This window comes from Maniola jurtina, chromosome 20, assembly GCF_905333055.1.
Source record: "Maniola jurtina chromosome 20, ilManJurt1.1, whole genome shotgun sequence".
In the NCBI taxonomy this organism is placed as follows: domain Eukaryota; kingdom Metazoa; phylum Arthropoda; class Insecta; order Lepidoptera; family Nymphalidae; genus Maniola; species Maniola jurtina.
In genome coordinates this window covers 10,774,425-10,801,482 of record NC_060048.1, presented here as the reverse complement: position 1 = coordinate 10,801,482, position 27,058 = coordinate 10,774,425, and the positions used below count along the sequence as shown (strand labels likewise).

Genomic DNA, 27,058 nt, shown 5'->3' with positions numbered 1-27,058 from the left:
CCCTCAAATTTATTCCTCAGATAAAAGTTATTTGACAGTTTGAAAGTTGGCCTTTAAAGTCAAATATTCAATACCACTGATTATAATTTCGTAACGTCTCCACTCGGAGCGCTGGCTGCACGTGTATAGATAAACTTGAGCTTTAAAATAAGGCAGTTAAAGTCCAATTTACTTTAACACTGAAGTGTTTCATCGTTCGAATACTATCTATCAGCATTCATGGTGAGATATACTAATCTTACTGATACGAACCGCTAAGAGAAGATTGAAACTGGAAACTTACGTACTTAGAACTAAATAATCAATACTTGTACAATACAGTATTAAGTACAAGTTATTTAATTTTATACCGCAAGCAAGTATGGCTACCGCACTTATCGAAGATAGCGCAGCTTAAGTTTTAATTGAAAACCGCTGGATGCGACTGTGAAATTTTATAGAGCCATTATGTTCAGCGTTATCGGTAACTCGGAACTCGGAAGCGGGTTATGTATGGCGCAACTACTGCCCAGGTACCTAGTGTTTGTTTTATTGCGCTGAGTTCTGCACTCCGAGTACCGGGGAGTTGCGGCTAGGAGGAAATTATGGGAGATTTCCATTTGAGATAGAGGGAAATTGGTTATAAAATCGATTTAACGAATCGTAATGTTACTTGCTTGTGAAGCTGAAGTGATAGACATTGGGGTCCCAAGGTGCTAGAATGGCAACCTCGCACCGTAAAGTGTAGCATTGGAAGACCCCCCACTAGGTGGATAGGTGACATCATACGAGTCACAGGGAATTCACGCTGGCGTATGGAAGTCCCTCCAAGAGACCTATGTCCAGCTGTGGACGTTTAACGGTTGTTAATGATGATGATAATGATCACAGTATTACTGGTTTAGCGTTATCGGTAACTCGGAACTCGGAAGCGGGTTATGTATGGCGCAACTACTGCCCAGGTACCTAGTGTCTGTTTTATTGCGCTGAGTTCTGCACTCCGAGTACCGGGGAGTTGCGGCCAGGAAAAAATTATGGGAGATTTCCATTTGAGATAGAGGGAAATTGGTTATAAAATCGATTTAATGAGACGTAATGGTAGGTACTTGCTTGCGCTTCGCACATAGTTTGAAAAACCGATATACGTTGCAGTCTCGAGGTGCTAGAATAGCAACCTCGAGACCAAATTGTACCTTTTATCAAAATTGGTTAGACTGTTGGGCCGTGAAAAGCTAGCAGACACACAGACGGACAGACAAACAGACACACTTTCGCATTTATATATTATAGTATAGCAGTATAGCTTAATAAATCACACTTAGAAATTAATAGCATTGTGTACTTACCGTGCGGTCCGTGGATTCGCAGAAAACTTCGAAATGAGAAGTTTTAATTGAAATCTTGCGTTACTCTACCTAAGTTTATTTCATTATTTATCTTCAGAACTGTGGGATTTCTTCGCTTAGCTCGCTCTGGTGATTAAAATTATTGAATCTCTCTCTCGTTTCGGTCTTCGAGGTTTCTTTCCAAGTATTAGTTTGTATATTTAATTATATTTATATACGTTTGCCGCAGAACTGATGGCCGCTAGGGTAGACGTGTTCTGGAGTGGAGACCGCGTATCAGCAAGCGCAGTGTGGGACGACCTCCAACGCGCTGGATGGACGACCTTAAGAAGATAGTGGGAAGTGGGTGCATGAGGAAGGCGGGGGATTGTGTGTGGTGGCGCACTTGGGACGGCCTATGTCCAGCAGTGGACGCAAAAATGCTATTTTGAATACTATAATGAAACTGCGGCATAGCAGCTACGGCGTAGTACCTAGCTACAGCGTAGTAGCTACAGCGTAGTAGCTACGTTGTAGCAACAGCAAAGGATACAGATTGTATTAAACGGAATAGAATTGAAATATTAAGTACGTATCCTGAAGCAAATATAGTAAGTGATAGTATATATAATGATTATGCTGCGATATCCAATCTTATGTACCTACACAAAATGCTTCAGACCGATTTCAAGGTACATGGACCAGAAGATAGACAGCGAGTGGAATTTTAATTATAAAGCAACATCTGAAAGACAAACAGACAATCCAACAGTGTCCATTGCGTTTGACACGGGCTCCTAGGTATCTCAAGTGACTTTAGCATCTTTGGAGCTGACGTAATACTCGAAAAATATTTTTTAAAGGGAATCTTCATCTTGTCATTATTATTTTAGGAATCGTTATAACTTTGAAGATGATACGCTCTAATTGCAACGTTTTTAAAACAATAATAATGTTCTCTAGACCAAAAAAACAGCATTTGTATTTAGTTAACCAGTCAAGTGCGAGTCGGAATCTCACACGAAAGGTTCCGCACCAGCGTACAAAAAATAACACTCTTAGGGTTCCGTACCTCAAAAGGAAAAACGGAACCCTTATAGGATCACTGTGTTGTCTGTCTGTCTGTCTGTCAAGAAACCTATAGGGTAGTTCCCGTTGACCTAGAATCATGAAATTTGGTAGGTAGGTAGGTGTTATAGCACAAATACAGGAATAAATCTGAAAACCGCAAATTTGTGGTTACATCATTTTAAAAAAAATTAAAATGTGTTTAAATTTTCAAAATAAGATAACTATAACAAATGGGGTATCATATGAAAGGGCTTTACCTGTACATCCTAAAACAGATTTTTATCAGTATATAGTTTATATAGTAGTATAGTTTTATGTATAACAGTTTTTGATTTATCGTACAAAATGTTGAAAAAAATACTCGAGTACGAAACCCTCAGTGCGCGAGTCTGACTCGCACTTGGCGGGTTTTTTTATTTCTTGTTGAGGTGCGGAACTCTAAAAAATATAATAAAAATAAATGCGAGCATGACATTTTGTTCTACCACAGCTCCAGCCAAACTCGATATGTATGTTTGAAACAATTTTTCAAATTTTGCAAAACGCTCAGTCCGGCATTCAAACGTACACATTGTTTTGAAACAAACTTTCAAACGCGGGTTTACATTTTTTGAAACTTTTGATCCTGGATCTATGTTTTACAAACCTCAGTGATATGCAGCCTATTTGTTACAGCAAATATTATGAGTCAATTTCGGAAATCCGAATCTGGCCTTTTCAAATCGTCTGTGCCTTGGGGATTACGTTAAATAATAGAAATAGACTTGGGCGCGTTTGGAACCCTTGTAGCTTTAGTTTTAAGTTAAATAAGTTTAAGATAATGTTATTAATTATCACCACTACATCATTGTTTGACAGTCAGAAAGTGTACAATAGTAACCAATTTGAACACATGACTTTGACTTTTACTTTGAAAATGATTTTTTTATCCAAATAAACTTTTACACATGTTTTTTCGTCATTTTGCAATACCCGTCTTATCGATTAAAAGAATAACATTACTATAAAAAAGTTTTGTAAAAGTAAACAATTTAAATAAAATCCATTCTCTCTTTTACATCATTATTCCATTAAGTATCTCAAAATGTAGGGGAAAGTGAAAGAAAGTTTTTCTACAATACATAAATTGTAGTTAAAAGGCCTCTTCTACTAACGACCCTCTCATTATGGGAAGACTCCTGGGCGACGCTAATGGGCTAACAGTCTTACTTTACGATATTTCACAAAACAAACCCATTAAAAAACCTTTTAACTGGGCAAAAATATACTTATACAAGTGTAAATTAAAAATTTATAACACCCCCGACAAGTGAAGTTTACAGTAACTAGAAAAGAGCTGATATCTTTTAAACGGCTGAACCGATTTTTTAGGATTATATCTAAGAACACTCTCGATCAAGCCAAGCCACCTTTCAAACAAAAAAAAAAAATTAAATCGGTTCATTAGTTTAGGAGCTACGATGCCATAGACAGATACACAGATACACACGTCAAAGTTATAACACCCCTCTTTTAGGGTCGGGGGTTAAAAACGCTACTCGACGCGTGTTGAGGCAAAATCAAAAAATGGTGCTTCTATGATTTTTTTTAAAGTTTTATGTATTTTCAAAACTATAACGTGATATTATGATCAAATTAGGCATTGATTTCCTTTTGTTTTATCTCATTATAGTATGATCAGTCATTAGACTACGGACAGATTGGTTGAAAGATAGATTAGCGTTCAAAGACAACTTCTCCAGCGGGGAAAATTCCAAGTATCTCAGTTATAAACCCAATTAGGTTTAACTCTCAGGCATGAAGGTTTCTTCACAATGTTTTCCTTCAGTAATAAATCCAGTTTTATAATTGCTAATGAGCGTTCCCGGTGTGAACGCGAGATTCAATCGCAGACTCCCCAAATAGGCCGACATTTTAACTACTAGGCTATCATCACTTTCTGACCTCACAAGCGAAGCCGGGGGGAATGCTAGTCGCTGGTATAACAAAAGATATTCTAGGATCAGCTTACAAAGCCACTCACGTACTCATCATAGATCTCAGCCCTGCCTGGAAATCCTTTTACGGCGTAAAATCTCGTATAATTCATCTCCTTTGAAGCCTTAGTAAAAGGAGGGATCCACTTAAAACAAGGCAGACTTTCTGCATACCTGAACACTCATCTAAATATTCGGATTGAAACCTAAAACTGCTGAAACTCTTTGTCGAAATGTAATTCTAGAGTTGAGATCGTAGGGAAATTCGGAACATTCGAGAAAAACTAAGTACATAAGATTCCTTAATTTTTTTCATTGTCTTTCCTCTAGGTATATAGTAGCTCTGTGTAGTAAAACACTAGGCTTTCCCCAAAGAGCGCCACCATCACAGGCATCTTTAGGGAAGGCCTATGTCCAACAGTGGAAGTCCAGAGGCTGATGATGATGATGATGATGTAGTCAAACACTAGACGTTTCAAAAAGAAAGAACAAAGCAATTGGTAGGTACTAAATATAATTGTACTGGCCAATTATGAAACTGTTTGTTCAGAAAGTAATAATACAGCTTTTCACAAATGTTAAAAATACTTAAATATAAAAATTATAAAACAAAAATATCATCCAAATCACTGTAACGAGGCAGGGTGCCCAGAACGCTGGCTAAGTTACCTCGTTGAATGGCCAGACATGCTGACCAAGGTAACTGCCAGATTTCCGGTCACCCGTGGACTCCACAAGACGGGATGACAGGTCCTTAAAAAAGGATCTGGCATCCTCACCCCACGAACCCACTGGCCAATTGATTGAATGTTTACATCAGAACAAAAATGTTGGTGTTTTTACACGACTGCCTAAAAATGGAGTGTAATGTTTTCAGATTTCATGTATGTAATTGTATATGTATGTCTGTATGTAAGTGTCTTTATTCCGCCATAACTTTGAAATGCCTATACAGATTTGGATGTAAGAGATATCGTAAGAATCATAACACAATCCCGAGTGACTCTGTACCCTATAAAAATTTTGAAAAAATAAATCAATATAGCGGATGAATGGAAAGAAATAAAAAAAAGTTTATTTTTGAAAGCTGTTGCACACACTACCAGTTTTAGCGGCAGTCCAGTAGTTTTTGCGTGAAAGAGTAACAAACATACACACATATAAACTTTCGCCAATTTTTCCAGTAATTTCATTTCCATTCGTAATTTTTCCAGCTGGGTATTACACTGTACAGTGATAAAGTTACAAATTGTGCTATTTTCTAAATGAACGTTAATTTTCAGCTATTCTCTATTTAGGATTTAGGCCATTCAGGCAGACACATCAGTCGTCCAAAGGCTACGTTTGATCCGCATCGTTGTGAAGCTTCCAGCGACAGACCGTATTTAATGTTTTACAACGAATTTAACAATGCACTTGCCAAGTAAGACTAAGCCGAACCTGCAATATAGAGGCTGATTTACACACTGATTTATATGGAAATAATTTGTGTTGTCGACAGCAAAAAGTAAAAATCATTGGGAATGCCATCAATCAAGTATAAGAAATACGCTGTCGACAACGCACGACCACGGCATTTGTATTGAATCTTACTCAAGACGATGATATCACTAAGCCTATCTTGTTTCTTTCCTTTTAGTTTATTTTACTACGAAGTCGCGTTCAAGTTGTCTCATTTTTCCGTAGTCGGGATATAGTTTTTCAACTTTTTTTTTTGTTTCATTTTTAAATACTATGCACTGTGTTTTATTACTCAAACTATTTTATTCACTATCGCAAAACGCCACAATTGTGATTTTGATATCTGTGTTTTTGGCGTTGTGCGTAAACGAGCGGGTCAAGGACACAATAATTTTGGACTATAAAAGCTATAGTCTAGACTCTAGAGTCTGAAACATTTCTCACAGTAGCAAAGCATTGTGCGGTTTGTTATACAAACAGAATTATTTACCGACAGTTTGGACGGTTTGATATTATTTATAGTGCTGTTCACTTTGCCTTTGTCGAATTATAAATAATTAATCAAAGAGCTACCTTATAATAATAATAAGAAGGTATAAAGTATACTTTAAGGTGTTAATGAGAACATAAAAATCTTGAGCCGGTACGGCTAGTCGTATAATGTACAAGAGGTGTTTACCATAGCTACCTCACGTTATGGTTGTAGGATTAGTATGATTTTGAACAATTCGTCAACGTTGATAGAATATCAAACACTGAAACACTTTCTATTCAGAGTAATATTAACCTAAGGGCTATTTAAAGTAATTTTTAAAGTACTATTGATTTTGTTTCATTTTTTATTGTTTTTTTTTTTTATTGAGGTGCTGACGACATTATGATCAATACTACCGGCCCACTACTGAGCACGAGTCTCCTCTCAGAGTGAGAAGGATTTATGCCTTAGTCCGCCATGCTGATCAAATACCTACCAATTGGCAGACTTCGCGTACCTTTGAAAACAATATGGCTAACACTCAGGCATACCATTTTTTTCGAACATTTTTCTTTACCATTAATGTAAGTCATATTAGTTATATTTAATTGCTTATAAAGCACATAGTTCCAAAAAGTTAGAGGACCTCTGAATAAGAGTCTGTAGTTTTAACCACTAGGTTTTTATCATCGTTTTTTTACTTTACTTTCTTTTTCGCTTTCTGAATTCATAGCGTTTCGAAATCCGATGTTTTATCAACGTCGGCACACGTTGACGAGATTTTGAAATCGTACTAACACTACTATAGGATCTACAAACAGATTTATTTACCTACAGTTTGCGCGGCCGGATATTATAGCCCCGTTTGCTTTGCCTTTGCCGAAACGTGTCCCAGTTAACAGTTGTCTTGTTAGTACGGAAAAGATAAACTTTCTGCACAAGCATACGATTAGACTATTACTTAGGGGTCTCTCTCTCACTATATCCCTTTGTGTCGTATAGGTATGCCCCAACTTCATTCCTGAGGGTCATAATACGTAACTACTTCCAGATCCTCAAGCATTCGACTCAACCAGAATGAACTATATACGAGTAAGAGTACCATTTTGTAGATAAATATATTTAACGATCATCACACTAATATTATAAAAGGCGAAAGTTTGTGTATGCGTGTGTGTGTGTGTGTGTGTATGTTTGTTACTCTTTCACGCAATAACTATTGAATGGATTAATAGAAAATTTGGAATGTAGATAGATAATATTATCCTGGATTAGTACATAGGCTACTTTTTATCCCGGAAAATCCCGAGTTCCTACGGGATTTTAGAAAACCGAAATCCACGCGGGCAAAGACGCGGGCATCTTCTAGCTACCTATCAACTTTTAGTGAGCTAAAGTGAAGGAAACAGCGTCGCTAGAAGAGGAAAGTCGTAGCACAAATTTTCCGTGTAGTGAAAGATAAGAATTTATGTATATGGCGAGATACCTGCCAGCCTCCAACAGTGGAGAAGCACGAGATAAAGATGAGAACTTCCATTCCAAGCGCGCATTTTGACATTTTGATAAAAAGTTGCTGATTTGACTAGTAGGCGACATCCTTATTGCGGAGGAAGTTAGAGGGAATATTAGTCCATCCAGTTAGTACTGACTTGGATCAAAATTGTTTAACCAGCTTAATCCAGTTTTAGTGTGAATCTACTGTGTAATAAAATAAAATTGGTTGTCTGTAAAGTCGGTTTACTGACGATAGTTGAACGTGACAACAAAGGCCGATTGTGCTTCTTTGTCGCTCGTTCCGCGCTCTCGCTTGCACTTCAAGCCTTACATGGAACGACTCAGAGCGAGGTAACGCCGCATGAGTCATGTTTTTTCATGCGTGCAGCCGGCTCTATCGAATTATAAGACGTTGTCACGTCAAAAAAATAAGTGTCTGTCCTACTGGGCCATATAGTCTGTACTACCTATATAGTTTGATTGGTCGATTTGTTCCCGTTTAGCGTAAACCTATTTGCATTGATTAATATTCGCATCACATACCTGGGATATCAGAACGGAATGCCTTTGATATACTCGACAAACTTTACTAATCATTATCACCAGCCAAGCAATTGTGAACCTCATGTGAACGGATTAAAGTATAAATTCTTTAAGCAAAGATACCCATCAAACAGGTCAGCTCATCATTATTACGTACAAAGTGGACATTATTTACGTAATTGATAAAGTGCTTTGCCATGTACTTACCTATCTGTTGTAGCTTGATTTAGAATCAGACATTTTGGGTTTTAAGAAAGCCGTTTTTAAAATGTAGCTAGTAATTTTTTCGTCGTAGGTAGGTTCTCAGCAGTTGAAAAAATAGAAACTTTTTAAATAGCTTTAGCTTTTCAGGTAAGATTCTAAATTGGAATCAGACAGATCACAGAAGCAATGAAGATAGAAACAGACATTTTGCATTTTTGTTTCAGGTGTTCTTAAAAAATATAGAGACCTTTCGTCGTATTTATAAAAGTTTGGTTCTAGGTTAACAAAACAAACTTTTTTAGCTTTAGATTTTATTACAAGTGAGTACTTAACTCACATACCTACATACACGAACCTTGAAAATATTAGTCACTACTTTTTTTGGGTAGTCGTGAAGTGAAAACTTTTTGATTTTCCTTGAGAGAAAATTTACATAGAAAAGAAACCGGCCAAGTGCGAGTCAGACTCGCGCACCGAGGGTTCCGTACTCGGGTATTTTTCCGTCATTTTGCACGTTAAATCAATAACTCTTGCGTATAAAAATAAATAAAAATCTGTTCTGGAATGTAAAAGTAAAGCCCTTTTATATGATACCCCATTGAGTATAGTTATCTTACTTTGAAAATTGAAAATACTTATTATTCGCTCATGACCACATTTTTTTTTGTGATGTATCCAAAAATTCACGTTTTTCGGATTTTTCCTTTTACTTGTGCTATGAGATCTACTTATCTGCCAACTTTCATGATACTAGCTCAACGGGAAGTACCCTAAAGGTTATCTTGACAGGCGGACAAACGGACAGATGGACAGACGGACAGACAGACAGACATACAACAAAGTGATCCTATAAGGGCCCTTTTTCCTTTTGAGGTAGGCAACCCGAAAAATTTGGAAAAGCAAACAAATCGGCCAATATAAGTACAGCTCAGCTGATATCTACGTGTAACACGAGAGTGCAAGATATCCGAGAGTCGTTCCCATCCTGCCTCACACCTTAGCGCCAACATCGTATTGGAAAATGGAGCCGATAATGCTCTTGTGTAATGCGAGGAAGTACATACCTACTGGATATACCTATATCTTGAATTGGGTTGATTCTGATTTGGTTCGACACTTAATACTAGCTAGCACGAACAGAGAGGACGAGATAGCTAAAAAACAGTCAAGTGCGAGTCAAACTGGCATACGGAGGGTTCCGTATCATTGTATGTATATGCTATGTACTTTTATTTTTAACTAGGTGATACCCGCGACTTCGTTCGCGTGGATGTAGGTTTTTTGGAATTCCCTCGAGAACTCTTCCGGGATAAAAAGTAGCCTATCCAGGGTATAATCTATCTCCATTCTAAATTTCAGCCCAATCCGTCCAGTAGTTTTTGCGTGAAGGAGTAACAAACATACATACACACACACACATACACACACACACACACACACACACACACACACACACATACAAACTTTCCCCTTTACAATTTTGTGTGATATTGGTCATCTTTGTTTTTTATTATTTGTTGCAAGAGCGGCAATAGGAGTAGACTCTTTGTGAAACAACTCTCTATCTATTAAGGTTCATGAGATACAGCCCGCTGACAGACAGACGGACGGACAGCGGAGGCACGGATTCCGTTGTCATCCATCGGGTACGGAATTCTAAGCAAATCGGCCAATATACGAGTAAGTACAGTTCAGGTATCTAAAAGTAACATGAGAGTGCGGGATATCCAAGCGCCTTTTACCTCGCACCTTAGCGCCAACATAGTACCTAAGTATTGGAAAGTGGACCCGATAATGCTCTTGTGTAATGCGGGAAGTACCTACTTACTGGATATCTCTTGAATTGAGTTAAATCTGATTTGGTTGGTACACTCCTACACCAATGGTTGACGTTTAAGACAATTTTTATCACACTTTAAATTTACCTACTATAAGCATGAGCATAAATTAAAACAAGTGTAAATTAAAAATTTATATCACCCCCGACAAGTAAAGGTTACAGTAACTAGAAAAGAGCTGATAACTTTCAAACGGCTGAACTGATTTTCTTGGATTATAGCTAAGAACACTCGATTAAGCCACCTTTCAAACAAAAAAAAAACTAAATTGAAAACAGTTCAGTAGTTTAGGATCTACGATGCCACAGACAGATACACACGTCAAACTTATAACACCCCTCTTTTTGGGTCGGGGGTTAAAAATACATCGATGTGATCCGATGGCAATTGTTAATAGTTTGTTAATAGTTAATAGAAAAGTTTATATAATAAATGTGCGAGAAACTTTTTTAGTATCAATCCTAAAAAAATAATTAAAAGTACGTTTGTACTAAAAAGATGTATTGTATTTTCTTTTCGTTAAACTAAAATACGTTTGAGAACTTCGGTAGATATTCTTACCAACACAGATAAGACTCGACGAACTTTAATTTTTTCTTTTATTTCAGCTATTACAATGGAAAATACGCTGCGAAAGCTGTTATTTTAGGGCTTTTAGTACTTCTAAAGACCTGTAAAGTTTATCAAGCAACACGTTTAAAAGAAGACAGCGTGTGAACAATAAGTTTATGTCATGCTAGGTACATGAAATTGCGAATAGATTACCTTATATATAGATTATACTAGTTTACTTATCTGGATTTCCATTTTAATGCTATTAAATCCTTATTTTTCTCCAAAGTATATTTTTTTTTAAACATAACATATATCTACAGCACATAATATTGACAAAAACCAACTCACAAACAATTATGCCCAATTCAAAGTATATACTTTTAGACCCAGTGGTCTAGTGGGTGGTACTTTAGCAGAGTGGAACGTTACTAATAATTTCAGTGCGGGAACAGGCGATGTTAACTCAAGCTATACCTAAATCTATAAAGATCTTCCTTCGGTTTGTTGTTATGGCCGGGGATCCAGCTGACCGAAGCGTTGTATCTAGAAATTTGTATAATCATTGAAGACCTTTGGCGAGGGATTGAAGATCCCATGGCGTCATCTAATTTGTGCAGTGTAATATGTTAGTTACTGGGTCGCTGCGCGTGAAAGATTCTATAGAATCATTCGTATGCGTTCGAGTTGCGTTCTTTAGTTTTTGTATAGTAATATGCAAAACAACACACTTCTATAACTTCTTTCCATAAGAACCGTGCTGCTTTTTGATAAAGATAAACACAGAAAATAGGTGACGAAATTTCGTAGAATGTTCCAGCAAAAATTCCTTCGAGAAAACTCGAGTACATTGTGAGCGTACCGAGTGCGATAAAAAGGTGTAACATAAATTATTCATAAAAATCTTATGTTACCGTGTATGGTAGAGATACTACAATATTCTGTGTGTATGATACATAATATTATTTGTCTCATCAGCTAGTATTATTTTCATTGAGTTTAACTTTCTTTTTGAATACCTATGAAAAAAAATCGGCCGAGTCGGGCTTTTTAATTTGTTTTGTAATCTAACCGCAAATTCATGGAATTTGCGGTTAGATTACAATATATCCGATTATATAAAATCCGATTATATAAAATCCGATTCGGATTTTTTCCTTTACTTGTGTATAAAGACATCGCTACCTGCCAAATTTCATGATTCTAAGACAACGGAAAGTACGTAGCCCTGTAGTTTTTGATTCCTTTAATAGGTCTTGACAGACACGACTGACAGACACATAGACAACAAAGTGATCCTATAAGGGTCCCTATACGGAACCCTAAAAGGCGGCGGTGTTTTGCAATTGTATGTTGTCACTGTAAAATGTGTACATAGTAAGACTTTGAACATTCTTTTACCATGCGGGAGCGTTGTCGTATAAGTGAGCGATGACCTTAATTCATCTTTTTGCCTCTGTGTGTATCTTGACATTAGTGTCAAAGTAATGACCAGTACCAGAAACGCTAGTATCAGGGATTTATGGCAAGTACAGATATATTTCACAGTATGAAATATGATTTGTTGATAATCTTTGCCTTCGCTAACGAGTTAGTCCATTAACGCATAGCTCAAGTGATAAGATAACGCGACGATGGAGTTGGTCCGTAAACCTTGGTCGTTTCGAAATTTCCATTCATATAATATTTCATTTAAGTATTAATTTATTGTGTTTCAGAGCTCGAAAACCCGATAGGGGTCCTAAGGTCTAGAATGGCAACGTTGCAGTGGAAATCGCAATGAAGATATGGATCACCCACTAGGAGGCCACTCTAAAGCGGAGTTTACATTACGAAAGTAGTGCATAATATACTTAATCACAATGCATGCGTTATGAAATTAGACATCTACACGTGCAATCTATGATGAAATTAATGTCGTGAAACTAATTTCGTGCCACTAATTTCGTAATGTAAATTCCGCTTACCTATTCGAAGTTATAATGTGCGTTTTGTGTTTGCGCTATGGTTCCAAATAAAAGAATATAAGCATATTTATAAATTATTTATTTTAAGTAGCAATATAAATGTAAATCCATGTCAATGATTTTAAGTAATTAAATATCACTTGTTTTACGACGAAGCAAAGTATTGTAAGGAAACTTGCATACCTGCGAGTTCTCCATAATGTTTTCAAAGGTGTGTGATGTCTGCTAATCCACATTTGGCCAGCGTGTTGGACTATGTTCGAAAGTTATTAAAAGTTATCTTAAGCGCCAAGTAAAATAGTTTTTATTTCGTTTCATTTAAATTATGATGATATGAATTATAGTAGGCCATGCCTTTGAAACTAAAATAAATGAGAAAGTTTAACAAGTCTTCATCTATTATTTCTTTGCAGGCCCTAACAAAACACCCGAAATGTTCTAAGTAAAACGTAATTCATCCGGACTTGTGTTCCATTTACATAAAATTACTCTTTTTTAACCCCCGACCCAAAAAGAGGGGTGTTATAAGTTTGACGTGTGTATCTGTGTGTCTGTGTATCTGTGTATCTGTCTGTGGCATCGTAGCGCCTAAACGAATGAACCGATTTTAATTTACTTTTTTTTTGTTTGAAAGGTGGCTTGATCGAGAGTGTTCTTAGCTATAATCCAAAAAAATTGGTTCAGCCGTTTAAAAGTTATCAGCTATTTTCTAGTTTTCTTGTAGAAAAGAAGGTTAGATAACCCTTAGGTTCATAATATTCAAGTGTCAATTGACAAATGTCAAGCTGTCAAGATGGACGTTGCCTAGATATACATAATTATTTATTTGAAAATGATTTGTCGGGGGTGTTGAAAATTTTAAATTTACACTTGTACTTACGCTCCGATCCTTAAAATAATATTTAGTATTATTCAGACAAAATCACGCGACAGGTCAACATGACAATCGGGGAATGAGGCGGGGGTACTCCCCGCACACCTTCACCCGCGCTATCCCACACCGGGTTACCGCAGGGGCTGGGCGGGTGTTTGAGGCGTCCCCATCCCGATTGCCATGTCAACCTGTCGCGAACTATAGGTACTTGTTTACGTTAATTTCAGTGGCCTGACTATCTAGTTAATAATGCCGTAAGTATATCATTATTGGTAAGATGTACCTAAAAGTACTTACTAACGTTCTGTTTGTAAAAGGGAATTCTTGAACGTTTCAAAAACAATCCGCTTATATTTTCCGCAACGCGTCCCGATCGGCAATAATTCAACTGCTGAAACAGTTTTAAGTTCCTTGGAATTTCTCTGAGTCCTTATTTACGGTCGTACATTCTACCATTAGATAAATGCCTTCACAATTGTATCAGTTGAACTAGCAAGACTCCCACGGTATTTTATACAGAGAAATTTTGCATTTATCGTTTGAATGACTGATATCAGTAGCATACCTAAGGCAAAGCAATAACCCAACCTATGCTAGAACTGCCTACATATTGTTTACTCGTATAATTACTGTACTCACTATTTAATGCGGTTTGCTTTCGCTGTTCAGTTATCATTAGACTGCAAAATAAGACAGATGTGGTTTGCAACTTAGTCCAGTATTACCCAGATAGGTCGCTTACCTATAGAATCACTTTCATCCATCAACATGGCGTAACCGTAAAAAGTTAATAGAGCCTGTTCGAAACGAATTTAAACGAATTTTTGAAAACGAACAAGTCACAATCTTAAATTTTTGGCTTGCTTTTCAAACTCGGTTGGTCGATTACAGTATAACTGCAACTGCATCAATCATTGCTACAGTCTCAACTATTGTGATTGTCTAAAGTTATGGTATTTTTAACCCTCGACCCAAAAAGAGGGGACGTGTGTATCTGTGTATGTAGCATCGTAGCTCCTAAACTAATGAACCTAAACTACTAAAGTGTTATTTACCTAATCTAGGTAAATAACACTTTAGTTTCAATTTTTATATTCTAATTCCAAAATGAAAACAAATACAATAAATCTTCTGCCTTATCCATTGCAGAATGGTGTTAAAGAAAACACCCCGAATTATTCCCCTATTCATTACCTTTATCCATTTTCATACCCGCTCTTGTTCAAGCTTAGCTATCTCCGGTAAACAGTGAAAACATCTCTTGTTACGAGAAAAAACAGTTTTATATTTTAAAGCTAAACTCCACCAACGGCACTTGACCCCCGGCTTCTATTCAAACGCTCTCCACGAGCTTCAAGTTTTGTTTTGTTTTTGTTTTTGTTTATTAAGCACACAATACAGATAATGACAATAATAATACAATATTACAATAAAGCCATGAAAAAAAAACTAGCCACTCTCCAAAAAAAAGTGTGTACATACGCAGTCAATAAGATAATGGACGTGTCGCTTAGAACAGCTATACACAAAAAACTAAAATTTTAGAAAACTAGAAAACAGAACTAAACAATACCAAAAATCGAAAATAAATTAATTGTATCGTAACATTTAAACTTAAGTAAATAACTTAACCTAAAAACTAAGACATTAGTAGAACTATTGAGATATTATTATATATTATTTAGAGCATCACAGCTTCGGATAGATTTAATAAACACAGTAGCTTTGCTATTAAATATATCAATATCGTTAGTGGAGACCAACTCATTATAAAATCTACACATTCTGACTATTGGGTTAAAAAAGGAGGTATTATTTTTATATACGTTGAGAGAAAACGTCTTACAATTCCCCGGATAGCGACTCCGATATCTAATATTAATGTCAATCAAAGACAGTAGCACAGGAGAATCAATATGTGAGTGCAGGATCTTATATAAGTATGCCAGCATTGAAATGTCTCTGCGCACTCTTAAGGAATCAACCTTGTAATACTGTAACCTACGGGAATAACTATTCAGAGAACGATACCGACCATTTCGCCAAGCCAAAGTTCTGAGGCAGCGTCGTTGAACTCGCTCAATGCGGTCTGAATGAATTTTATAAAAAGGTGACCAGATTACAGATGCATATTCAACTACGCTCCTTACGAAACAGTTATATATGATTAGCAAGGTATTTGGATTTTTGAAGTCTGCAGTGTTCCTTAACACAAAGCCAAGCATTTGATTACCTTTTTTAATTATATGGTCATAATGATCCCGAAATGTGAGTTTACTGTCCATGAGTACACCCAGATCCTTTACCAAGTTCCTACGTTCTAGTGTACATTGGTCCACCTTGTACTCATATAGAATGTTATGTTTTTTGGAAGAGAAAGTTATTACTTGGCATTTATTGGCGTTTAGTGTCATATGGTTCTTAAAGCACCATTCCGTCACCCTATGCAAATCATTTTGTAGAGCTACACACTGTTCAATGCTTGTGACCTCACTGAAAATTTTTAAATCATCAGCATATAAAAGACATTCATTGCTTATAGCTTTCTTAATATCATTTATAAAAATAATAAACAGAAGAGGTCCAAGATGCGAGCCCTGCGGTACGCCAGACGGAACAAGAGCAGCAGCTGAGAGATATCCCTTCAAAGCAACGATTTGGCTGCGTCTCGTGAGATAAGACTTTATCCATCTGAGCAAATTACCATGGATACCATGTGCAGCAAGTTTTAAACACAACAGTTCATGATTCACGCGATCAAAAGCCTTCGAAAAATCTGTGTAAATAGTATCAACTTGCTTAGTTTTTGCAAATGCTTTACAAATATAATTCTTAAAGATTAAAAGATTACTAACGGTAGACCTATTCCTGCAGAATCCGTGCTGTTCAATGCATATATCTGGCTTGACATGGCTGTATAAAGCATCATACACAAAGCATTCAAATACCTTTGCTATACATGAAAGCAGACTTATAGGGCGATAGTTTTCACAATTGTTTTTATCTCCCGACTTAAATACAGGAATTACATAGGCCGTTTTCCAAGCTGTTGGAAAAATGCCAGTATTAAGTGATTCGTTGAATATAATACTGAGTGGCATAGACAGTTCATTAGCACATAATTTTATAAAGTGTGGCGGTAATCCATCTGGACCGGTGCTTTTGTTGCCATCCAATTGATGTAGCTTTTTGCTAACCTGCTTTCGATTTATTTTTAAGTCAGATAGCACTGAATTATTGGTATTGGCGATACTTGGATCTAGGTCAATATAAGAAGTAGTACTATGAGTATACACAGAGTTAAAGAAAGCAGCAAATAAGTCACAAATTTCCCCCCCGTCACTTGCAGATTCGCCATTATAGGTCATAGTATCAGGAACATAGTTGACATTCTTTTTGGCATTAAGGTATCTCCAAAATGTTTTAGGATTTTCTTTTAAAGATTCTTCTGCATTGCTGGTGAAATTAGCATAGCATTTAGTCATAAGTCTCTTGCACCTAGCTCTAAGCATGCTAAACGTATCATAGTCACGCGGATTATTGAATTTTTTATAACGTAAATGATATTGGCGCTTTTCTTCAATACAGCGAATCAGCGGATAATTATACCAAATAGGATAATCTAAAGTAGGATCCTTGGAAAATGGCGTATGGCGTAGGATTATTTTGTTCACTATATTATAAAAAACACTCACCATTTCATCTGGACTTTTATTGGACAACCTCGCTTCCCAATTAATATTGCTTAGTTCCTTTTTAATTTCTACGTAATTACCCTTATGAAAGTTGAGACGCTTAGCACCAATATTATGTTTCAACTGTCGCCTGTTTATAGCACTATCGATATCTACATCTACCTCAAATGGAGGATGATGATCATCAGGACTTATTAAGGGTTCTGTATCCGCAAGTGAACAATTCAATTGACGTGAAAGCACCAAGTCGAGGATTCTACCATTCTTGTTGACTAAATAATTATGTTGCTTAAGATTACATAGAGCCATGGAGTCGATCAGAAGCGAGGCTTTAGTATCCCGAGGATCTAAGTTGGGAGGCAAATAGACAGTGTTAAAATCCAGCTTAGGCTGGTCTCCCGTCCGGTACGATAGAGGTCAAAAGATAGAAGGCGGAATTTAATTAGTCTAACATTCTTACAAAGAAACAGTGGCCCCAACAACATCTATTCCGTTTGAGGAGGTTCCTAAGAATTTTAAGTGACAGTGGCACATCGTGGAATGGAAATTCTAAGAATATAAATCTTGTTGCTATATTTCCGAGGCTTTGTCGAGTAAGATTTTGAGATGGGTTAATAGGGAGACATTATGACAGACTGTTGAATAGCGAAGTTCACATTATAAAAAAGCTCTGTGTGTTTCATAATGGTATGACTATTTCAACATCGTTACATTGCTTTACCAATTTACTTTCATAATGAAGTACATTTCAACGTTTATAGAATGTTTAAGCTTCAATAGCTCAATGGTTAAAAGAGTGGACTGAAAACCGAAAGGTCGGCGGTTCAAAGTTTCCACCGTAGCGCTTAAACTACTGGGCTGATTTGATGAATGAGGTGTCAATCGATTCGTTATTATGGCCCGAGTGACATAATCTACATTTTTTTAAATTAAAATAACGGATGTTATACATCCAAAAAAGTAAGGGTCTCCAAAATTTTTTTACTAATGTTTAATTTTTACTTGTAAGCTCTATCTTAAACATCTGCCCGTTAATTAAAAAAAAAAGTTAACTTAACAGGCTTGTACCAAAGCGTACAACACCCTTAGACTATCAGGAATTAATTAAAACTAGACGGTGTTCAGTCCGGCCAGTTGGCATGGGTGAAGGGGTTTGAATCGCTTCCTGATGGACTGTATTTTTCAAAACGAATACCTAATTTTGACGCGACACCAGTGAGGAGAAAATAAGAAAACTCGACTCACCAGCGCCGTCGCAGTCTCTCCTCCCGTCGGTACCGACACTAAGCACTTCCCTGTAGCACTTGGGATGGCCCCAGGGCCCAGCGTGATGGATTCGGGGCTTGGAGCGCCGACGACGTGTGTCGTCTGTCTTCACGCGCGAGCGACTCTGCCAATGAGCGGTAACCTATCTACCCTCACTGGCGACTATATTTCTATCAACCCGACGAACGATTCTAACAATATACCTATTGCAGCTAATTGATCTGCCGCTAAATTCAAATGAACCTATCTAAAACTAAAACTAAATTCTAAAACTAAACGAAATAAGATTATCTAGTCGATGGGGATTGAACATTCCGCCCACCAAAATACGTGTATTTTAAATATCGATAAATAGTAGCGGACTCTATGGTCTTTGTAGTCGACCCGACCTAGTCCTGGTAGCGAGATCGACACGAGAAACGCAATTCTACGAGACGATAGGTACGAGATCCACGACAACGCTAAATGTACGAGGGAAACGGTCCCACGAAATCGACTCTGATAACCGCCAGGGTCCCACCAGGGGTACCACGAACGAGTTTTAAGTGGCAAAACTTTCAATTTGGGTAAGCCACTCATACGAAATGTTAAAAATTTAGGATCATCGCGATAATACTTCACACATTTAGATAGCTGACTACTAATAGCTCGACGAGACGAAAGAATCCAATGATTCTGAGCTAGCAAGTAGCTTAGTGTTCTAAGACCAGGATGCATGTTATCAGGATGCATTTGATTGACGAGACGCGAAGTTAAACGTGGTTGTCGGGGTAACGACAAAGAGCGTTTACAACCGTGATCTAGTTCCGAATGAACTAGTCTACCGCCCACCCTGACTAAACCGTTTTCATCCAAAAAGGGATGTAACTTGCGTAACGGTTTGGGAAGCAAAGGATAGTTATTGAGTTGATCGACTGCAACGAATGACGACACAACTGAATCGCGTTGTTCTGCTTTAGCAGTAGCGGGTTCTTCGATGATCCGAGCATTAGACCAAACGGGTTCAAAAGACGACAGCCACTTAGGATCAGACCAGCACAGATGATGATCGATACATTGCTGAACCGATAGGCCACGAGAGGCACAGTCAGCCGGATTATCCTCGGTCCTGATGAGGTGCCAATGACTAGGAGGGATTGTCTCCTGAATGCGATCAATGCAATTAGCGACGTATGTCTTCCAACGAGAGGATGGTGACTTCCACTCTAGCCCAGGCGCCCAAATTTGTTTGACGATATACTTGAAAGCGATAATAAGAGGTTCAAGGAGTCTCGAAAAGTCGAAAGTACGAGCGAATTCTAACATTACATTACGCTGGGTGCAAACTTCATGCTTCAGTCTTAACGACAATGAGAAATTGTCTAGGGATAGACTCCACTCCAGGCCTAGAACCTTAACTGAGAGTTGGCTCTCGACAATGAACAATAACAATTGACCACCACGATAGTCACAAGAAATATTGTCTAACAACAACGAGAAATTATTGGCCCACTTCCTGAGCTCAAAACAACCACGGCGTAGAACCTCGATGATATGATTTAACAAGTTCGGCGTTGGCTCCGGTAAATCAGCGCGAGTAGCGACATCATGGAGAGGTCGAGAGACATCGTTCGAAAGGATGTCAGCCTGTAGCTTCGGTTCGATAACAAGTTGTTCACTATGCAAAGAGTTTTCGACATAGTCCCTCACGAACGTGTTATACTCAGGGTGGAGATGGGCATTACGAGATAAAGGTAGTTCAACGACATATCTACCAACATCTGAACGAGTATGAGTGTTGGTAAAGATGCTATCCAATAAAGCTTCTTCTTCACTCATGGTTGACGACCTAGGGAGATCATTAACATCACAGACCTTACGAAGTTGCGAGTCATGTGGATCGAGACGACAAGGTAAGGAGGCACGAGAAATCGTTGGTGAGGTGTTACCCATCACGATCCAGCCTACCTTTGTGTTAAATGCTGTGGGTCCCTGTTCACCACATGCGATACGATCACCTAAGAATATTTTGCAGAAAACGTCTACACCTATAAGAGCCTCGATTGGTCCAGGTACATTAAAATTCGGATCTGCCAACTTAAGACCTTTAAGTTGAGGCCATTGCTTACTATCAAACTTAGCAGGTGGCATCTGGCTGCAAATTGTAGGCACGGCCAAAGCTTGAACTTCAATATCCATGTTCACATCCGGACACACGATACGACAGTTGGTGGAACAAGATATGATAGAAGAGGCTTGCCCGATGCCTTCAACAGAGATGTTTGTTTTGCATAACTGAAGTCCGAGGCGGCGAGCGCACTCCTCCGTAATGAAGTTTGATTGGCTGCCACTATCGATTACGACACGAATTTTAGAACGACAACCGAAATTGTTGACGACATCGACGACAGCTGTAGCTAACAGAGAAGTGTGGGATGGCACTGAATCACTTAAAAGAGAGACACTCGTTGTCTCAGTGCTGGACGCAGATTTCGAGACATTCAGAGTATCTTGAGGTGAAGTGCTGACAACAGGTGAACTTCCACTACCATCGAAGGAAGGCTTAGGGTACAAGTCATCAAAATGTAGACTCGTTGCATGAGACATGTCACACTTTGAACAGCGAGCCTTAGATTTACAAAGTCTAAGGACGTGGCCAGGGCGTAAACAAAGTACGCACAACCTATGTTCCTTTACTAGAGTAAAACGATCTCGAGGTGATTTGTTTTGATATTCGGAACATTGCGAGAGCGAATGAATTTTACGACACAAAATACATGGAGAGTCAGAGGAGACTGTAGTATTGGTAATCAAGGCCTTTGTGTGAGGATTCGAATTCCTCTCACGCGGCACACGAATGTTGGCAGCAGGCGTTCTCGGTTGGCGCGGGGATGACGACGATGTGGCGGACGTTGCGACCGCGCTACTAGTAGGCTCGAGTTCAGCTAGCTCGAGCGCCCGACTTGCCTTATCAAGAAATTCGAGCAACGAGTCAAACGAAGGAATGTCCTTTTTATTGTTTTGGAGTTCAAAGCGACGACGAGTATCTTGATCGAGTTTAGTTATCATCAAATAAAACAATGGAAAATCCCAATCGTCGACCGGTAATCTTAAGTTCTTAAGAACCGCTATGTTTTTCTTAAAAGTATCAACGAGACGACGTAACTCGCGAGGAGATGTGGAGGTGCACTTGAAATGTTGTAGTTCTTCCCAGTGGTGAAATGCTAATTTACGTTTACATTGGTAACGGTCAATTAAAGCCGCGTATGCATCTAAATAGTTGTTTTCAGAAAGTGGAAAACCCTTTAATAGCTCCAATGGTTCACCACGTAGAAGTGACAAAAGTATCGAAAATCTTTCAATGTTAGACAATCTCTTATTCTTGTGTACCATAGTATTAAACATGTCATAAAATGTACCCCATGACTTGATGTCTCCCTCGAAGTTCAACAAGTTAAGTTTAGGTAATTTTACCGTAGTATCAAAACATTGCGATTCGTTAAGTGGACGTGATTCGACATTCGAAGTTAATAATTGATGTATTTCAATTATCTTAAAATATTTATTATCAAAATCACTACGAACCTCATCTTCCTCATCCAACTCCTTAGGGTCCGATATTTCCGAGCAAAGTTTCAAGTGATGTGATTCAAAACTCGTACAATAACTTTCGAGTCTACTGTAGCGTGATAGAAACAATGGTAATCTCGATGCATCATCCTTTGCCTCTAAACCCGCTGTCAAACATTCATCGATACGCTTCAAGGCTATTTCGCGTTTTAATTGCTGACTACGACGTCCTACTGCAGTTAATTCCGATCGAGGCATCTTAACAAACTATTTTAAAACGTAATCACAACACGAAACTAACGATACTCGAACGAAACTTTGATTGTATGCAACAAAGCGACAATCGAACAAATAGTAGGGGCTAATATCTATACTCGATACCGAAAAACAATTTGAATCGAATACGAGTGGATACCTACCTACCTATTTCTACAACTAAGTATTTCAATCCGACAACTATTAGGTAGATAAGTATATTTATTTACTGTACCTACTAGGTATTTAGGAACAAAATCGATTTTCAAACATTAATTAGGTAAGTAGTAACTAAAACGAGACGAGAACAAAAGGTACCTACTTACGCAATTAATTGTTATTTTCTGTAATGGCGAATGCAGTGTTATACGATCAAGTATGATTGAGCGTTCACTATCACGATACGCATACGAAAACAACGACAACTTAATTTGACTGCATAACATCCGACCAATGACTAAAACGACAAATATGGCGGATTATGAAATATTATGCGACCAAGTATGATAGCATTTACTACTACTAAATGCATACGAGAACAACGACAATTTTATTTGATCGCATAATATCCAATACCGCGTGAAAGATAAAATGGAATTTAAACGATCTTTATTCAATGAGATACGAAACAATTTACGAAATACGACACAATATTTTATAATACGATACGAAATGCAAGTGCTACAGAAGTTTTAGGTCTAGAAACGAACTTCTACGCGAATATTAACTACGATGAAATACTAATAACGACACAACGACACGACACAATTTCATGCGTAGTTTCTATTCTTTCGTAGGTTTTACGACAATTAGGGACCTATTATATTGTATTACTATGCGAAATAAGTTTTAACGGCAGATCAACGCCTAAACACTGAAGCGATTCGAGAATTTGGTTATAAGAATCGAATATTCTTACAAACAAATTGCCAACATGGCCGAGTTTTACGAGAGTTGGTGTGGTTCAAACGAAACAAATCCGGTTCGAAGGACCAATGTTCAGTCCGGCCAGTTGGCATGGGTGAAGGGGTTTGAATCGCTTCCTGATGGACTGTATTTTTCAAAACGAATACCTAATTTTGACGCGACACCAGTGAGGAGAAAATAAGAAAACTCGACTCACCAGCGCCGTCGCAGTCTCTCCTCCCGTCGGTACCGACACTAAGCACTTCCCTGTAGCACTTGGGATGGCCCCAGGGCCCAGCGTGATGGATTCGGGGCTTGGAGCGCCGACGACGTGTGTCGTCTGTCTTCACGCGCGAGCGACTCTGCCAATGAGCGGTAACCTATCTACCCTCACTGGCGACTATATTTCTATCAACCCGACGAACGATTCTAACAATATACCTATTGCAGCTAATTGATCTGCCGCTAAATTCAAATGAACCTATCTAAAACTAAAACTAAATTCTAAAACTAAACGAAATAAGATTATCTAGTCGATGGGGATTGAACAGACGGTTACCTCCCATCTAATAATAAACACCTTTGATCTTCCTTATAGGCACCACAGTACACTGTGTAGTTCAGTCTCAAAGGGTTTCACGTAGAATAGAAGGTTTATGAGATATTGTGTTCAGTATCAATCGATAGTAATTTGCTACGCTGGGTTTAATTCAGCTTGTTAGGTAGCTGAGTAAAAGCAACGAACGACTTGTATAGAGCGGTAACGGGCCGCAATGACAAGGAGAATAAGAAACTCAGTAGCTCTTTTAAAAAGGAAAATGTTATAATCAAATCTCACTCTACAATATTACTAGCTGATGCCCGCGACTTCGTTCGCGTGGATGTAGGTTTTTTCAAAAATCCCGTGGGAACTGTTTGATTTTTTGGGATAAAAAGTAGCCTATTTACTAATCCAGGGTATATTCTATCTCCGTACTATTCAGCCCAAAACGTCCGGTAGTTTTTGCGTGAAGGAGTAACAAACATACACACATACACACAAACTTTCGCCTTTATAAAATTAAATGTGAAGTGTGATAAAGGCGAAAGTGTGTGTGTGTGTATGTTTGTTACTTTTTCACGCTAAAACCACTAGTCAGATTTGGCTGTTTGGAATGGCACAGATTATACACTGGATTAACACATGGCTACTTTTTATTCCGGAAAATCAAAAAGTTATCCCAGGTTTAAAAAAAAACCTATATCCACGCGAACGTAATTGCGGGCATCAGCTATTGTGTAGATAAATATTTACATAAGCGATGTAACTATTGCACTATCCCATGGGTTGATATATGCTAAGTTAATGCTAACCGTCTATATGCAACATGGCGTGTTATGAAAAACCGGCCAAGTGCGAGTCAGACTCGCGCACTGAGGGTTCCGTACTCGGGTATTTTTCCAACATTTTGCACGATAAATTAAAATGCATATTTATGCATTATTATGCATAGAATGTACAGGTAAAGCCCTTTTATATATATCCCACTTGGTATAGTTATCTTACTTTGAAAATTGAAACACATTTTAATTTTTTTTAATGATGTAACCACAAATTTACGGTTTTCAGATTTATTCTTGTACTTGTACTATAAGACCTACCTACCTGCCAAATTTCATAATTTATTCAACGGGAAGTACCTTATAGGTTTCTTGACAGACATGACGGACGGACGGGCGGACAGACAGACAGACAGACAACAAAGTGATCCTATAAGGGTTCCGTTTTTCCTTTTGAGGTACGGAACCCTAAAAATTAAATTCCGCAAAGCAGTGTCACTACTAACTTGATATGCACGAATAAAGTGAGATATATATTGTGTTGTGTAACTATTTTTAGAAAAAACCACACCGAGTATCATAAATAACGTCAGTTTCGCGCGAAATCATAAAACTGAAGGACTAAAATTTTCAGCTTAACTGCGCGGATTTTTTCCCGTACATTTGGCGCTTGGTGTGTCGGATATTATGTCTTTTATTAGCACTAAAATTGGCGACCCGATTTTAATGTCTTTTTCTTTGATATATAATGTTATCTATGGCACTATGGCAGAGAATAAATAATAGCGGAGGTTAGCTTTATTTAAAAATTCTTGCTAAGTATCCGCGATTACGTACCGTGGAAAAAATTGACTATCCGATTCCTAAGCTAAGAAGAATACAAGCTATTTCTTTGCGAAGACTAAGATCGGTTAGCAAGCAAAGTTTTCCGTTAATAAGTGAGAAAAGTTAACCTATATTTGCTATCTAGTATCTACTTAATTAATTATTCAAAGTACTTAATTGTCAAACAATACCAATTTTAGAACGAGTTTTCGTTCACTCAATCTTAAGAGGGCTCTCTCCGTCACTCGTTTCATACAATCGTAGTTCCAATTTCATTCGAATATTAAGCAACCAAAGTCCATGAAATTTTGCAGACATCATTTAGAAACTAATATCTATGTCTGTGGTTTTCCAGATTTCTTTTAAAATATTCGGTTTCAAAGTTACGCGGTCTTAAAAATTTTCATACAAATCTTTGAGCCCCTGTAATTTTAAAACTACATATTTTTAGAAAAATCTAAAACACCACAGACACAGATATTAGTTTCTAGAATATGTCTGCAAAATTTCATGGACTTTGGTTGCTTAACCCATTTGAGGCCAAACAAAAACTAGAAGGGTAACCTTAGATTTTTTTTTAGTTTATTAATTATTAGCAACACAAAGATACAAAAAAATAAAAAAAAAGTCTTAATAAATATTTTTCAGGATTTTACAGGGGTGTACCCAAATTGGCACAATGGCCACTTAAGAGTCAAAATTTGTAGTACAAGCTTTGTCATAGCGAACTGTTTTCTTGCGTTTTTACGACCCCAACGGAGTAATTTTGGCAAATGATACAAGGAATATTCTGAGGAAGCTTCTCAGGAACGTGATCAGCGCCGTCTAGTTGTGACGATGGGCGAGCAGAGTGGCTTTGGATTGATTCCTTGAGATCGATTCTGGCTAAACTTCGTCGAGATAATAATTCGATCCATGGGGTAGTCTTTATAGGCAATCGCTATAGGCATTTCATATTGTCATGTCAATCATGTAAGTGAATGAGATCCACTACTATTTTTGCCATGAATGCCGATTCGATACAGCAATATTGATTGGTCCATTTCGTCCACTCCATTCATGCCCTTGTTGAAGATTTGGAATAAATGTGGAGTTTTTCATACGATTTTCGTTCAGAATTCAATCGTAAGATTCTGTGTTAGTTTTCCAATAACTTGCAGTGCACTTTCGCAAAACTGAAACATTCAAAATGGATTGATTTGGTCCAATACTAAGCTTTTCAGTTTGTGGCGAACTGATTCTAATTAGAACTCTTTTGACAGCCAACGACTCGTCATCACTCTGCCTTCAGCACCAGAAAGAGTACCTACCAACATTGTGAACAAATCTAAATAATAAAAAAAAGAAAACTTCGGACTCACTCAGCAACTGACACATCAGCGCCCAGCCTAAACTCTTGGATCGAGAAAGCTGAAATTTTGCATAAATGTTTCTTTTATAACGTTGATGAAGAATAAGGTCGTATTTTGCAAAATTCCCACGG

At 37.8% G+C, this 27,058-nt stretch overlaps 1 protein-coding gene across 1 annotated transcript; it reads right to left on the bottom strand.

Annotated features, from left to right (window-relative positions):
* Positions 1 to 19,011: 19,011 nt before the first annotated feature.
* On the bottom strand, positions 19,012 to 24,626 carry LOC123875867. The gene is made up of 2 exons (XM_045921924.1): positions 24,614 to 24,626; positions 19,012 to 23,996 (listed from the first exon to the last, which is right to left on the bottom strand). The coding sequence occupies exon 2, from the start codon at positions 22,525 to 22,527 to the stop codon at positions 19,012 to 19,014; it is 3,516 nt and encodes a 1,171-aa protein (XP_045777880.1). The 5' UTR covers positions 22,528 to 23,996; positions 24,614 to 24,626.
* Positions 24,627 to 27,058: the final 2,432 nt, after the last annotated feature.